The sequence below is a fragment of the Mucor velutinosus genome, assembly GCF_035048745.1.
Source record: "Mucor velutinosus strain NIH1002 chromosome Unknown tig00001564, whole genome shotgun sequence".
Taxonomy (NCBI): domain Eukaryota; kingdom Fungi; phylum Mucoromycota; class Mucoromycetes; order Mucorales; family Mucoraceae; genus Mucor; species Mucor velutinosus.
Window position 1 is genome coordinate 1,317,243 of NW_027041906.1, and position 14,640 is coordinate 1,331,882.

Below are 14,640 nucleotides of genomic sequence, written 5' to 3' on the forward strand. Positions count from 1 at the left end.
TTGCGTATCTTATCAAAATACTGTTACCTTCATTTTGACCCTCTGCTTAAACATAAAAGCCTTTTATATTATCTGTGGATTTGATTCTTATGTGATGCTCTACATCCACATACACGTAGCTACTTCATATATGGGCAGGTATCATACAGAGATTATCCCTTTTTAGTCAAGAATGTGCTTAATACAGCAGAACTTGAGTGCATTTGAGCTGCATTTTCTCGCGTTCAAGGTTGTTTTAGATGGTCAGAATAGCACCAAACAGTTGCTCTCATCTGGCGGTTACTTTCTGACACCTTTGCTCAACTTTTTGGGGATCAAAAAAAACATGGACAAAATTCGACCAAAAAGCATGAGGTACCCCTCATGGTTTTCACCGAAAATCAAACGATCGCGTTTTTTGTCTTGAAAATGAAGGCTTTTACTATGGTATATACTAATTCAAAATTTTTCTATCGATCTAACGTAACCCCTGAAATCATCTTTGTAGAACTTTGATATGTAAATTTTCGACTTTTTGGCCAGAAACCTCTTTTCATATTTGCGTAAAATACTCAATATATTTATTCAAAACATTTATTTTACTTGGTACCATTGGAAGCGCCTTGAAAAGTATTCCAAGAATGTATTAGGAAGCATTGCATGATAACCACAGTTCATATAGTCGAATGGCAGGAAATAGATTAAAAAAGTCGACAAAAGACAAAATTTGTCCAATCTTGAGCAGAAAAAAAACTGTGTTTGAATGTGTTTTGGCGGCGGAGGCGGCGGCGTGTTGGCTGGCCCAAATGCCTTTCTGATGATGACAATGATGATTGCAATGCTAATTCAATGGGGATCATGAATTTGAAAGAACATCCAATTAGCTTAAATTCTTTTTTCTTTGGTTTTATTGGGATTTTTCCCTATAAAGATGTCTTTTGCAATGGCAATATCCTAAAAAGTCGCTGTAGGTCTCATAAAAGTTCTGTATTTACGCATGGCCAGCTTTATATCGCCATATCAAGAGCAACATTAGCAATTAGGTACCTCCCCCTCTTGACTCTGATATAGCTCTTTTTTTTTTTACTATTAATTGATTGTTTAAAATCTACTTGATGTGCCAGATTTTTATTATCTCTGATTAGGAATGTCTTCGGCGAGAGCACGCAGAGCGACGCCGCCATCGAGCGTAGAGAGATTGATCGGCTAGTCGAGCCCATTTTCTTCTTTCGCTTCACTTTTTCACTACCATCAGCATAGTACCTGCCCCCTCCCCCAGAAGATGACGTGCAGAAGCATCTTCATCTTCATAAAGCCGAGATAAAGCATATGGAATGACACTCCAAACACCAGGTAGATGAACAATGCCAAAAGTACGCAAAAAAATGGGTTCCCACCATCCAAGCATCAGCGCGTCAGGAATCTCCCAAGTATTTAGATAGACCAAGCTCTTATGATCAGAATGCAAGGTAAACAGCCTCATATACAAAAACCGATGAGCAATAACAAATGCCCAAAAGTTCCCGTTTTGTAGTACTATAGTTCCTTTCAGAAGGAGATAGCTTACGCGACACAAGGCCAAAGTAACGAAATTCATCAGCAAACACTTGATACTGCAGACCGCCTACAGCAGTAGTACTAGCATCCGTAGCCAAACGAAAACAAACCAAGAAATTTGGAGGAGACATCACCAGTGCCTTCGTTAGAGCTTCCTTCAGAGTAGCAATAGCTCTGTCATGGCGTGCAGCCCAGGCTTCTGGCAAATTCTTGTATTGCTTCAAGAAATCAAGATCTTGAGTCAAATGCGAATACAGCGGGATAGAAGAACGACATCAGACCGAGAAAAGAAGCAAGCAGCTTGCCCGTTTTAATAACGGGTCATGGTGAAATATTGGCAAGTTTACGACCATCAAGTACCAACTTGCCATTAATCACACTCCATCCCAGCAAGTATATGCTTTTCTGAGCAAATACCACTTTATCAGTATTCAACACTAAGCTAACCTGTGTCAAGCGACGAATCACCTCAGCAACTAACGCATAGTGATCTTCAAGACTCCCATTTGAGCTGCATTTTATGTCATCGACATAGCAGATTACTGAGTGAGCACCATCAGTAGGAAATGGAATGATAGCAATGGATGTATTCAAATCAGACATCAACGTTTGCTGGTATTGAAGAGTGCCTCCGTCGTTTCGAGGACGTACTGATCAGTCATGATTTGAACCTTGATCTCAATTGGTATCGGTTGCTTCCTCGTTGTCTCAGCCAAGATTTGAGGGATTGGCTGAACGAATTTGTCAAGGCTGCTTGGCGAGATGTCCCTTGGTCAATGTTGAAAGGTGCGATCATTTCTAGGTATGGTGCGGCCAAGGAACAACTTCGCTTCGGTCGGATCCGTGAATTTCTTTCTTGTACTTAGGCAGACAGTAAACCAATTGATGCATTTTTGGAACGTTTCAAGAGGCTTAAGGCCAAGTCTGGGGTTACGGACAAGTATGTGGTTGCAATGGTTTCTTCGACGCTTTTCCTGAGGCGGCTGTGCGTCTCATTATGCTTGCGATGGGACAGGCTGACGAGGCTTCATTCTACAAAATTGATCATGTCTCTGCCATTGCTCGTCGGGTTGATCTTACCAAGCGTAACAAGGTCGGGTACTCTGCTTCTGCTACTAGCAGCTCTAAGAAACGAGAAAATGATCGTGATATTCCTGTGTTCCCGGAAGCCAAGAAGTCCAAGTATACCAGTTTGCCTGCGTCTCCGGCTTATGAAAACTTCAAGAAGCAAGAATGGGTCTCCAAGTTTGGCAAGACATTGAAGGAGCATATTGCTGAACGTTCGTGTAAGGAATGCAATGGCTATTTCTCCAAGGGTGATAACTGCAGCAATATAGCCGTCCGTTCTTCTTCTTCTTCCTCTAGCAATAACAATGGTGCTAAAGTCATTCGTGAGATGACCAAACATTCTCATCGTCGCTCTGTCAAGACAATAGCCGATACGGCCATCGCGTTGGAGAAAGCTGATTTTGCTCTGCAAGAAAAGTCGAAGGTGCTATCTGCTGATAGCTCTGGTACTGTTGACCCTCTTATTGATTCTGATGTGGAAATGTCTGAATCGGATGATTCATCCAACGCTGATGAAGCTGACCTTCGTGCAAAGACTCAGGCAACATTGGTGGATGGTATGGCTCAGGTTTCTGTCTCAGAAACGGATTTGATTCTGAATATGTCAGCTCAACTATGTAAGTTTGATACTGTGCTCAGCGCTCCTCCTACGATGCGACCAAATTCGATTTGCGTGCCTATTGTGGTACAAAATGTAGTTTGTTTCAGCTATGTAGATACGGGTACTACTTTCAGCTGTATCACTAACGAGTTCTTCAATTACTTAGGAGAAACGGCCCTTTCTGGATTCCGTGTCAACGATGATACCAACACCAGCACCACTACCAACGCCAATATTATTATCACAACAAATGCCTATACCAGTGCTACTAATGGTAATGACGAATTGGATGTTGATGTTGATTTGATGCACAGCGTTTTTGTCAATATCTGATAGCACAATGGTGTCGTCAGGTCCATATATATGCTCAAGCTTTACTGACATTTCACTTCTCTTGTCTCTTCCCAAAACTTGCAACTTCTCTAATAACAATAAACAGTTGGTTTTTATTTTGAAACAAGTAAATCACAAAAGCCTTAAAACTAGTCCCGCAAAACAATGTTCAGAACCTGAAACTCAAATATATCAAGGTATTAAAGAGAAAAGAACGTGAAATGGAAAAAGTAGCAGGCAAAATATCAGAAACTACGATGCCTGGAAGATATGGAAAAGTTATAATCATGTTATCTCGAATACACAAAAATGACTTTTCCTCTTTCTCTCTTTCTCCCTCCCTTTACCATCTTATTTCAAGTAATGCTATTGACCAATTTCTAGTTGAATAAATTACAAGAGTTCCTTCTTTAGGTATTTAAGGAAACGATTTATCGAATGCTGAATGAAATTCTGCAAATGTTCAACTAGGACTTTCAATAATCTTCAGGCGAGGGCTTTCACATCAGTCAAGTTACTTGCTCTGACTTTATACTTCGAAGCTGCTCGATAGGGTTGAGCTCAGGGGAATAAGGCGGGTATCTTTGTTCGATAACAACAGGATCGACGATATTTCGTTCATTTTTGGGAGCTTCCTCTTCGATATCAGTGTCTTTGGGCTCTTCAATTTCAACGGCCATTCTTTTGTACCTCACCTATTTGTGGAGGTTCGTCAAATTTGTTTGTAGAAATGATGATTCTACAACAACAAAGGCCGACGCTTCTTTGCCAGACTCATCTACGGTTCTACCTCTACCATCTTGATGAAATAAATTCATTTTTGGGAGTTACAGTTGTGAAGAAATAGAGATATCAAAAAGCCAGTGAAGCTATTTGCCAATTTATTCTCGCAAACTTGGTCAACTTCAAACATCAGGCTTAATTAATCCCCTTGTTATGGGCAAATTAGCCTCGCACAAGCAGGCAATGTTTTCAAAAATTCGATAAATTGAGAATGGAAGCACTGTACCTCCAGGTAGTGTGGCTAAATAGACTCAGACTTGTATGATGTTATTGAGTCATGCAATCATCTACATGTATTTCCCTTTTCTTCTACTATTTCTTTCATTTTCTCGATACGACACAACAAACAAAGCTATTAAATGTTCATCATCAACTGGTTCTACGATGTACTGGCTTCATTGGGCCTACTAAACAAGAATGCAAAAATTCTGTTCTTAGGATTAGATAACGCTGGCAAAACTACCCTGCTTCACATGCTCAAAAGCGACCGGTTAGCAACATTGCAACCAACATTGCATCCCAGTAAGTTTGAGAGAGTCGCTTTATATATTTGATCTCTTACGAATGTCTGATTCTACTATCAAGCATCTGAGGAATTATCTATTGGAAATGTGAGATTTACCACATACGATCTGGGTGGTCATCAACAAGCTCGTAGACTCTGGAGAGATTACTTTCCCGAAGTGAATGGTATTGTATATTTGGTGGATAGTGCAGATCACGAGAGATTTGCAGAAGCAAAGCAAGAATTGGATGCCCTTTTGTCCATTGAGCAATTAAATAATATACCATTCCTGATTCTTGGCAACAAGATTGATGCTCCTGGCGCTGTAAGCGAAGAAGCACTTCGTCAACAGTTGGGCCTCTTCCAAACAACAGGAAAAGTACGTATACAAAGGCGCTTCAAGGTTAATAACGAATATGCTCAGCTTTTTAAACAGGGAAATGTACATCTAAGCAATATTAGACCTATGGAGCTATTTATGTGCTCAATCGTAATGAGACAGGGTTATGGAGATGGATTCCGTTGGCTATCGCAATACGTATAAGTCTCTTGATAAAGTAAAGAAAGTGTGTTTTATCACATTGTTTGTTATGATTTTTCGCAGTAATGAAACTAGTAGTGCATCAACTTGATGTTGGCTGATAAAAAGTTGAATCAGTAAAATTCAACCACGCTTATCCTTTCTATTATTATAATGCTGGTAATGCCTTAAAATCAATGAGTAATTGATCTTTGTTGATTAGCATTGAGGTTTACTTGTATACGCCTCTTTAAGCTCAATCTTAAGGTTGTTCCTGAAATTGGCCTTCAAGCAGGTGTCGTCCATCGCACTCTTATGTGTATCATAAACATTAATGAACAAATCAGTATGTTTTTATGTTATTATCTATAAAAAATCTCTATACACATTATTAATTTTATTAATCTAAGCCAAACAAGTAGTAAGAAAGCTGGACAGCGCCAAAAATGATCTATCAGACGTTCAAACATCAGAGCCACTGTTTAAACATAAGCAATGTATACTACACTTACTGGTTGCCAAACGACCAAATAGCGAACACCGTCTAACAAGTTGAGGTAAAGCTGTTGCTGGGTATCCCATCTGTGTGTAATCAAAAGAAGATTCCATTAGCTAATTTGCCACGTAGTGTGGTTTCATTTGATCATGTATTTGACTTACGGGTTTCGTTTGAATTGCTTGAGATCTACCTTCTCCTTACTATACAAAGATATTAGCCACCTAGATGAATGTCTACTGTCTATGCCTTACCAATAAGGACATATATCCTTCTTTCCAATCATCACCCAACCACGAATACACTTTTCGTGGAATACATGCTTGCACGTCAATTGATGGACGGGATCATCAGAGAACATTGGGCGCTGGTGAGGGTCAGCGGTCAATGATGCGTGGTGACCGACTGAAGTGGCATGACCACACACAGCGCAGATACCTTCACCCAAGTATTTATTAGGTAATCCATCTTCTGAATAATATCCAATAGTGGCTGCCATTCTATCCGTGCAAATCTCGACGAAATCTCTGCCCAACACACTAGAGCAAGATAGATCAACATTCACGACCCCATCAACCATCGCAGCCTACGCATCTTACCCAAAGTACAATCCATAACTAAGCATCAAAATTCCAGTCTGAATAAACTCGGAGCCAGCATTGAAGAGTTCTGCAATACCAAAGAATGCGATCAAAATGATGATATATCCAACCAGACCTACAACAAAGGACACATTGTACACAACTGTGAACCATTTGTATACCATGCGAGGTGTCATGGCTTCCAATGGCTTTCTGGATGCTTTGTAAATGACTAGAGACAGGTAGTTCTGATGAGTGGTTGTACAATCAATATTCAAAATATACACAAGCATTACCGAAGCCATTCAAGATAGAATACAGTGTCCAGAAGACCAGGAATCTGTACCATCCAGCATAGAGGCCAAATAGCATGGGGAATAGATACAGACCACCCAGACTGACTGCTTGATAGGATTTGTAGTGTTTCTTTTTCCACCAAAGAATGAGGAACTGTGATGCGAACAAAGCAAACAACAGGATGATGGCCATCAGTTCATGTTGAGATTCATGGCCTATTGCAAAGGCGTAAATCATCTTGCCGATTGAGTTACTTATGATGAATTTTTACCCTTGTGTTCTTTCCTATATTCCAGCTGCATATTGTAGCTATGGATGAGAGAAATGGTCAGTCCACTGCTACAAATGTTAACACACATACACATGATGTACATTACTTTTCACGCTGCTCTGGCGTTAGATGGCTAATTTGCTCATCAGTCAATGTGCCCTCCAACCAAGCATGACTAAAGCTTATATCCTGTCCCTCTTGATTCATTGTTCCAAATACAACCAACAAAAAAAAAAGCAAAAGAGAGAAAGGGGAAAGAGAAGAGGAATTTAAAGCTTCGTGTAATTGTCAACTTTTATTAAGGCTCCGTCTTATTTTCTACCAAAGATGCCCCAGAAGCCACTGCCACTGCCAGACGATTTCTCGGTACGAGCAGCTAATGATTCCTCTGGATATTTAACAAAATTAGCAGCCAAATCAAAATAGAATGGTTTACAGGCAACAGGTTGGAATTTAGGTGGGAATTCGACGAGATGTTGAGGGTTGATGCTAGAGGGATAGCTGTCCAGATGCTCCAATAATGTCTCAGTCGAGTTCAAGTCCAATTGCTGCATCTTTTCAGAGACTTGCTCATCGTCGCCGTTATCAGATCCGTTTTCAAGGTACCAAGCAGCACGCGATTTCCATGTGCCTGAGCGGATGGTTTGTTCCAAGTCTGCTAAATTACTATCAGTCACCTTCAACAGTGCATCTTGAGCAAAAGAGCGAATTTGCGAGAGTGCTTGCTTGGCTTGAACAACATAAGTTTGACCTCGCTGATAGATGGCCAGTGATTCTGCTGTCCTCTTCATGTCGTTATATGCTGAAGCCACTTGGACACATCTACAACCCTTGTAATACAAGGACAACACATTCAATTCGCCGTCAAGAGACATGTCGTCCTTGACGTGAGGCAGCTCCCAAATGTATTCGAGATGCTTCAAAATATCGTCGTACAGCTTGACAGCATGTTGAGGCTTCTTTTCGACAGCTTGGTCAACCAAACACACATTGCGCTCGATGGAGGAGCCGAATAGGTTGTATTCGACATAGGTAAACAAGTTGTTCAGATCCTCGGTTGCTTTGGCTGATTTGGATGAAGTAACCTTTGCAGTAGCTTCCTTGTCGTCCCTGAGTGCCTTTTTTGCAAGCTTGTCAGCTTCGGCCCAAGCACTCACAACAGCGTCGAAAGCAGATGCGTCGTTGGGTTGAATTGATTTTCTAATATCTTGTGCTTTGATGACAGATTGTGCCAAATGTTGATTCTTGATGGTAAATTCCTTATCACGCCATATGAGGGTTTTGCGTGTTTGATCTTTGGAATTGTTATTGCTGATCTTGGCAAGTTGCTCCTTCAATTGATCCATGTCAGATCCTTGGTGCTGACCAACAATACCTTCCACATCTTGTCCGCCGCTTAATTGAAGCTTGTAGGCGCAGAAACGAATGTTGGGATCAATTTCATCAATGGCAGAATAACACAAAGCTTCCTGCTCTGCAGTGCTGTTGGTCTTTGCAAACTTTTCATAGATAGTCCTGATGGAACACCACGGTTATTACTCTTCGACTCTTTGATCGCTTTGTATAGCCCTGCTTACCTCGACTCGACAAATTGGTTCATAGCTTCTTGCCATTGTTGCTGCTCGAAATAAAGATAGCCCTTCATTAACGTGGCATATGCCTATTTCCCTCGTATCATCAGCAACACTATCAACAGTCAAGCACATGCACCACGAATCTTACCCTGACGTCCAATACGGTTCTGATATCTACAGTTTGTTCCTGGCACAAGTTGTAAAAAGCTTCAGCATGTTGAGAAGCCCTCTTCAGACGCTTGATTAAATGGTGGCGCTGACGAGTTTCCATACTGTTGGCGCTTTCTTGCTTCAATTCCATAGCAAAAGCCCAAGCACGTTCAGTTTCGTAGATACCGAGATGAAGATAACGAGCATCGTTGAATTCTTGGGGAAGAGGCTTACGAACGTTGGTGGTTTTGTTGTTGGATTGTGTGAGCTTGAGGATTTGACGAAGGCGACGAATACGGTTGGTACAATATTCACTAATGAAATAAGAGAGAGAGAGAGAGGTTAGCAACGAGAGAGACTTGAAGTTGTCGAGTCCATCGTACCGATAACGTTGATAGTCTTGGTGTCTAAGACCGTAGGTCATGCGAGATTCATTGATGAGGCCCAGCACTAGATGGACAAAGATGAGTGCATGTGCTTGGTGATTTCCAGTTGTTTGCTTACCGTCAACGCTCATAAGGGCTGCTGAAGATGAGGAAGGCGTAATATCCATTGCTAATCAATCAAAACAGCGTTATTCGCTTGATATTCAAATATGTGGATCATGTCTCTTTTATTTACGTTCTGCCATGGTGTAGTATATTTCTCGAGAGAAAAAAGATGGAAAAGGACAATATAACGCAACGCGAATAGAATACAAGGAATTTGGTAGAAGGAAATTTGCAGTGGTGGCGCACAAATCAACTGGGTTTCTATTATGCCAAACAGTAGGTTGATGGAGATGCTTGCTTTCAGAGGCGACTATATGCTCTTGGTCTTGTATCAATCAATGAGGAGTGCTGGTGTAGACATCAGGCAGCCGAATCGTCTACTTGGCACTAGTGAGATATCAATCTATCTTTGACATCCCATCCATCAAATCAAAAATGGATGTGATACGGACCACCTAGTAATTTGAGCTATCAAATTATGGATCATCTATATTTGAGCTTTTAATAGATGCTGCAGATTATCTATTGCGTCTAAAATGTCCAGCGTGCTTACAGCCATCATCCCCTCACTGATAAGCTGCATCACTATGATATAATATAGCAACACAACAGTGTCATGCAACCTAATATTCCAGCTGAATATTTCGATGCAAGAGCATGCTATAAATCTAGATTAATGCATACAATGTCTTTACGCCTTTGTATCATAACAAGAATGCGCATACTGACAAGCAAATGCATGAAACACAACCAAATCTGACAGCCTTCAAGCCTTCATATCTTGACATGTAGATCTTTCTGAGCCACCGGAATAACGCCAAACAATTGTACTCGAGTAGCAGCAACTTCCTGACACGCTTGCTCAACTTTTTGGATCAAAAAAAAAATATGGTCAAAAATTGACCAAAGAGCATGAGGGGTACCTCATGCTTATGCTAGTGAATAAGCAAAATCAGAGTGCGCATGTGCAGGTTCCGTTGCTCTTTCCCCTCACACGAACCACTGGTCTTACTAAACAACGCACCAACATGGTAACAATGATCTACAAATCAGTTGACCGCCTCAAACGCATCCACGAACCAGTTCACCTCAACATTGCTACCGCCTTAATCCTCCCTGTCAAAGCCATTCAGCAGCCGTCTGTCACTGTCTCCAAAATGCCGATTAGGGCCACTCAGTTGCAAGTAAAGGATCTCCAATTCTGACCAACCTCTGCAACTCGAAGCACGAAAAGCACCAACCATCCCAGCTGACATTCGACGCGCTTGCAAGAAAATCCTGAAGCAAATCAACGAGAACAAAGTACATATCCAACCGTACTTTAGCCTCATGCTACAACCTCCTCAGGATAGCACCAACCGCACAACCGACATCTCCTTCAAACCGTTCATTGACTCCTATGACTTCAACAGCCAGCAAGGACTCACTCGACAGATTTCAACCAGAACATTCCGCACAGCATGCATCGAGGCTCACACCTCCAGCATCGCCAGGTCCAACTGGAATTTCTTCTGATCTCTGTCCCTGAACCTTGTCCATCGTAATGTCATCTATCGCTTCCTCACCCACACCATCCCGACCAAACGCCTGCTACACTACTTTGAGATAACTGAATCACCTCTCTGCCCGATCTGTGGTAACGAAGAAAATGCTGTACACTTGCTTTTCCTCTGTTCCAGTAAGGTATCCATCTGGAAAGCTATCATCTTTGAATTCCTGTGGCCAACCGTTTCAATTGGTGATATTATCCAAGCCTGTTCCTCTCTTGACTTTGAAAACATCAAGTATGTCTCCAAATCGTACACCACTGCTCACATGGTCGTACTGTTAACACTGGGCAACATTTGGCGAGCTCAAGTTCGTATGATCTTTCACTCGACTCCATTTACATGGATCGATATGGTCCAGCAGATCAAGAACGAGCTCCTTCAACTATATGCCCAAACTGAAATTCACAATTGTCATCTATCACCTGTTCCTGTCATCTATCGCTTTATCCCAAATATAATTGAATATCATATCAATTGCGTCCGCCTCTTGGTAGTGCCCTAGGAACCTACTTACACGGAGCAATCAATAAAAACAATTTAAAAAAAAAGTACCTCATGATTTTCATCGAAAATCAAACGATCGCGTTTTTCACCTTGAAAATGAAGACTCTTGCTATGGTATATATTGAACTAATATGCTTCTCTCAACCCAAAGCAACTTTTGAAACCACTTTTATAAGGTCTTTATATGCAAAATTTCGACATTTTTGCCAAAAACCTCATTTTGTATTTTCTGGGATTGCTCAATAAGTCTTTTCAAAACATCTATTTTACTTGACACCATTGGAAGCGCCTTGAAAAGTACTCCAAGAATGTACTAGGAAGCATTGGATGATAACCACAGTTCATATAGTCAAATGGCAGGAAATAGATTTTTTTTTGTTAAATTTTGTTTATTGATTGAGCCGCGTACATTAGGAGTAATGGGTCGAAGTGAAGAGGTGGGTGCAATTGAAAAGAAAATAATAAAAAGAAGGTAAAATATTAACTAAACTAACCTAAACAGAACTTTCGAAACTATCTAAACTACAAGAGGGAATGGATTTGATCCTCATCCACTGTCTGGCGAACAGTGGAGCGGATATTCACCAGAATCGCCTCAGGGACAAGGATGATGTTGTCAAAAACAAAGCGCATATGGGCTAGCCATATTTGAGACAGGGTGATGAGTAGGACTCTGTATGGATGGATGTCTTTGACTTGGGAGTACCAGATATCCGAAAAGTCCAGGAACAGAAGAGCCTCTTTGATGTCCGTGATGGACGTGGTGGGCCATAGGAATTCAAAAATGACGCCTTGCCATACCTTTTCTTTGGATGGACAGTCAAAGAGCAGGTGGCAGGAAATAGATTAAAGAAGTCGACAAAAGACAAAAATTGGCCAATCTTGAGCAGAAAAAAAACTGAGTTTGAATCTGTTTTGGCGCTGCTGGCTAACCCAAATGCCCTTTCTGATGACAGTGATGATTGCGATGCTGACTAATTGGGGATCATGAAGTCGAAAGGACTATCGCTTAGCCTAAATACTTCTTGTTGGCATTTTCATAGTATCTGAGATGAATGAGCGACTTTAATAAATAGTTGTCTAATATTGGCAAAATAACATCTCCGTATATACATACAAACAATGTAAAGCAATGGCAAGCTATGCCTCAAGCATGTGCGTTGTCATAGAAAGAGACAGGTGTAAATGTATAACATTCTGTCTTATACGAATCAATATACCTAATATTGAGCTCAGGTGCCATAGGTATGGAGCCAATAGATGGCACTTGAGAATTTTTAAGGTGGTCCGTATCAAGTCTGATCAAAAATTTCGAGACATGATTTGAGAGCCAAACCCTTTTCTAGTGCCACCACCCATAAAATTTTCTGCTTTTTTCTTCCACCTCATCCTCATCTTCCCCATCATCATGTCAACTATCACTGTTACCGCTGAACAAAAAGATGTGCTCGTAGGCGTTGGCTGTTTTGTCACATACACAGACTCAAAAGCTGGCCAAACTCGAATCCTTGTAGGACAGCGTGCAGGATCTCATGGTGCAGGTACCTGGCAATTACCTGGTGGACACTTGGAGATGTTTGAGGATTTCGAGACATGTGCAAAACGAGAAATTGAAGAGGAAACCAACCTGACCTTACCTCTGCAAGACATCAAAATGTTGACTGCAACCAACAATATCATGCAAGATATCAAGAAACATTATGTCACAATCTTCATGTGGTGTCATATACCCGAAGCGGCCATTGTGGACGTCAAGGTGATGGAACCTCACAAGTTGCAAGGAGAATGGCAATGGTTGACCATTGATGAACTCGTACAGAAGAAGCCGTTGTTTTCTCCCTTGCAAAAGTTTGTGGATGAGCAGGATTTGACATTCTTGAAATAAAACACTATACACACAATGGATTACACATCATATTCCCAAGTCACTCCCATGCCGCTAAACTATAGATGTATAATCGTATGAGTAATGCCATCTGTAGATGTTTATAGCAATGTATGCTCGGCATAGTCTTCTCAGGTATCTGTGGGATGGACATTTCACCTATGCCATCTTCTGGTACCTATCAAAGGTTTCTGGATTTCAAAATTCGCATTTCCCGTACCCCTTTATTTTTGGATGTTTGTTTGAATGATCCCATCATCACTCTCTTGAGACGTCCATCTTTTTTATAGATTTGAGCAATGCAAGTTTCATCCCAAATATATCTCTTTCTCTACATCATCGGTTTTTCAAATGTAGAGCATACAAACTCTATTTCCACTCTAAATGTGATGTCAGCTTTCTGTTTCTTCCTTTTCGATAATAGTATAACGTTTGGCTTCATTTCCTTGTCCCTTTTTCTTTTGTTCTTTCATTTTCTTTATCCCTCTTTTTTTTTTCTTCTTCTTCTTTTTTTTTTTTTTTCATCACCATACCAGAAAGAGAGGGCTCCATTAGCAACTGATATACATATATATATATATATACGAACAAAAAAAAAAGTCAGAATAAGAAATGAGGACAACATTATTCGTAGCTGGCTTTGGTGGACGCACACGCGCAAGAGATCTCGCTTACGAATTTGAACGGTAACGTAGTATCTGAATACGCTCCACTTTCCCGCACTAAACACTCCTCGGCAACGACATGTAGCTATGGTCGACTCGTGCGTTGCGATATTCCAGCACCCAAATCCTATGCTTCTAAAGTGTAAATACATCCTCGCCACATGTCGTCCATGTCCTGTAATTAAAATTGCTTTTTAATAGTTATGCTTTTGTTGAATTCGAAGATCCGCATGATGCCGAAGACGCCTTCAATGAAATGCATGGCAGACGTATTGACGGTTATACTATCAGTGTCCAGGTTAGATTTTAACATTCAAGAGAAAAAGATAACATGTGATTTTTTTGGTCGCTAATACCCCGATGAAAAATGATGATATTACATATAGTGGGCTCGCAATGCTCCCAGCGCAACGTGGAGACTAGGTGGACCATCGCATCCAGCAACACCACATCACACTTTACCCTTACCTCCTCCACCTCCTCCGCCACAACATTCAGGGCGCATACCACCACCTTACCGATCATACAGCCCATATCGCAGCAGCAGTCGAGGACGACGACGCTCGCTTTCGCCACCCAGAGGCAGATCGCCTCCGCCCCATCATCACCATTACATGATGGATGAACGACGATACTCCACGTCGCACTCGAGATCTCGCTCGCCTATTCCTTCGTCCCATATTAACAATACCATTGAAAAGCATCGTTCTATTTCGCCTTCCATGAACAACAAGAGCAAAATGTCACCTTCCAGACACTACCATAGCCCACCACTTGTTTGAACAAAGCTCTGACCTATTCTTTTTTTTTTTTTTTTTCTTTACGACACA

At 41.1% G+C, this 14,640-nt stretch overlaps 7 protein-coding genes across 7 annotated transcripts; 5 read left to right on the forward strand and 2 right to left on the reverse strand.

Moving 5' to 3' along the window:
* Positions 1-2,533: 2,533 nt before the first annotated feature.
* Positions 2,534-3,538, forward strand: ATC70_010713 (uncharacterized protein; the record flags this gene model as incomplete). Its single annotated transcript, XM_064829924.1, has 1 exon — positions 2,534-3,538. One exon carries the CDS (start codon positions 2,534-2,536, stop codon positions 3,536-3,538), a length of 1,005 nt encoding a protein of 334 aa, XP_064682426.1.
* Positions 3,539-4,680: 1,142 nt separating this feature from the next.
* ATC70_010714 (uncharacterized protein) lies at positions 4,681-5,370 on the forward strand (the record flags this gene model as incomplete). Its single annotated transcript, XM_064829925.1, has 3 exons — positions 4,681-4,843; positions 4,907-5,205; positions 5,263-5,370. The coding sequence occupies 3 exons, from the start codon at positions 4,681-4,683 to the stop codon at positions 5,368-5,370; spliced, it is 570 nt and encodes a 189-aa protein (XP_064682427.1).
* A 376-nt stretch (positions 5,371-5,746) lies between these two features.
* ATC70_010715 (uncharacterized protein) lies at positions 5,747-7,198 on the reverse strand (the record flags this gene model as incomplete). Its single annotated transcript, XM_064829926.1, has 8 exons — positions 5,747-5,797; positions 5,859-5,928; positions 6,007-6,045; positions 6,097-6,381; positions 6,442-6,655; positions 6,720-6,935; positions 6,992-7,029; positions 7,098-7,198. The coding sequence occupies 8 exons, from the start codon at positions 7,196-7,198 to the stop codon at positions 5,747-5,749; spliced, it is 1,014 nt and encodes a 337-aa protein (XP_064682428.1).
* Positions 7,199-7,302: 104 nt separating this feature from the next.
* Positions 7,303-9,268, reverse strand: ATC70_010716 (uncharacterized protein; the record flags this gene model as incomplete). The annotated part of the gene is made up of 5 exons (XM_064829927.1): positions 7,303-8,506; positions 8,569-8,651; positions 8,714-9,029; positions 9,099-9,165; positions 9,220-9,268. The coding sequence occupies 5 exons, from the start codon at positions 9,266-9,268 to the stop codon at positions 7,303-7,305; spliced, it is 1,719 nt and encodes a 572-aa protein (XP_064682429.1).
* Positions 9,269-10,132: 864 nt separating this feature from the next.
* ATC70_010717 (uncharacterized protein) lies at positions 10,133-10,721 on the forward strand (the record flags this gene model as incomplete). The annotated part of the gene is made up of 2 exons (XM_064829928.1): positions 10,133-10,344; positions 10,397-10,721. The coding sequence occupies 2 exons, from the start codon at positions 10,133-10,135 to the stop codon at positions 10,719-10,721; spliced, it is 537 nt and encodes a 178-aa protein (XP_064682430.1).
* A 1,947-nt stretch (positions 10,722-12,668) lies between these two features.
* MET7 (Folylpolyglutamate synthetase) lies at positions 12,669-13,145 on the forward strand (the record flags this gene model as incomplete). The annotated part of the gene is made up of 1 exon (XM_064829929.1): positions 12,669-13,145. The coding sequence occupies one exon, from the start codon at positions 12,669-12,671 to the stop codon at positions 13,143-13,145; it is 477 nt and encodes a 158-aa protein (XP_064682431.1).
* A 612-nt stretch (positions 13,146-13,757) lies between these two features.
* Positions 13,758-14,592, forward strand: ATC70_010719 (uncharacterized protein; the record flags this gene model as incomplete). Its single annotated transcript, XM_064829930.1, has 4 exons — positions 13,758-13,831; positions 13,896-13,952; positions 14,012-14,108; positions 14,197-14,592. 4 exons carry the CDS (start codon positions 13,758-13,760, stop codon positions 14,590-14,592), a joined length of 624 nt encoding a protein of 207 aa, XP_064682432.1.
* Positions 14,593-14,640: the final 48 nt, after the last annotated feature.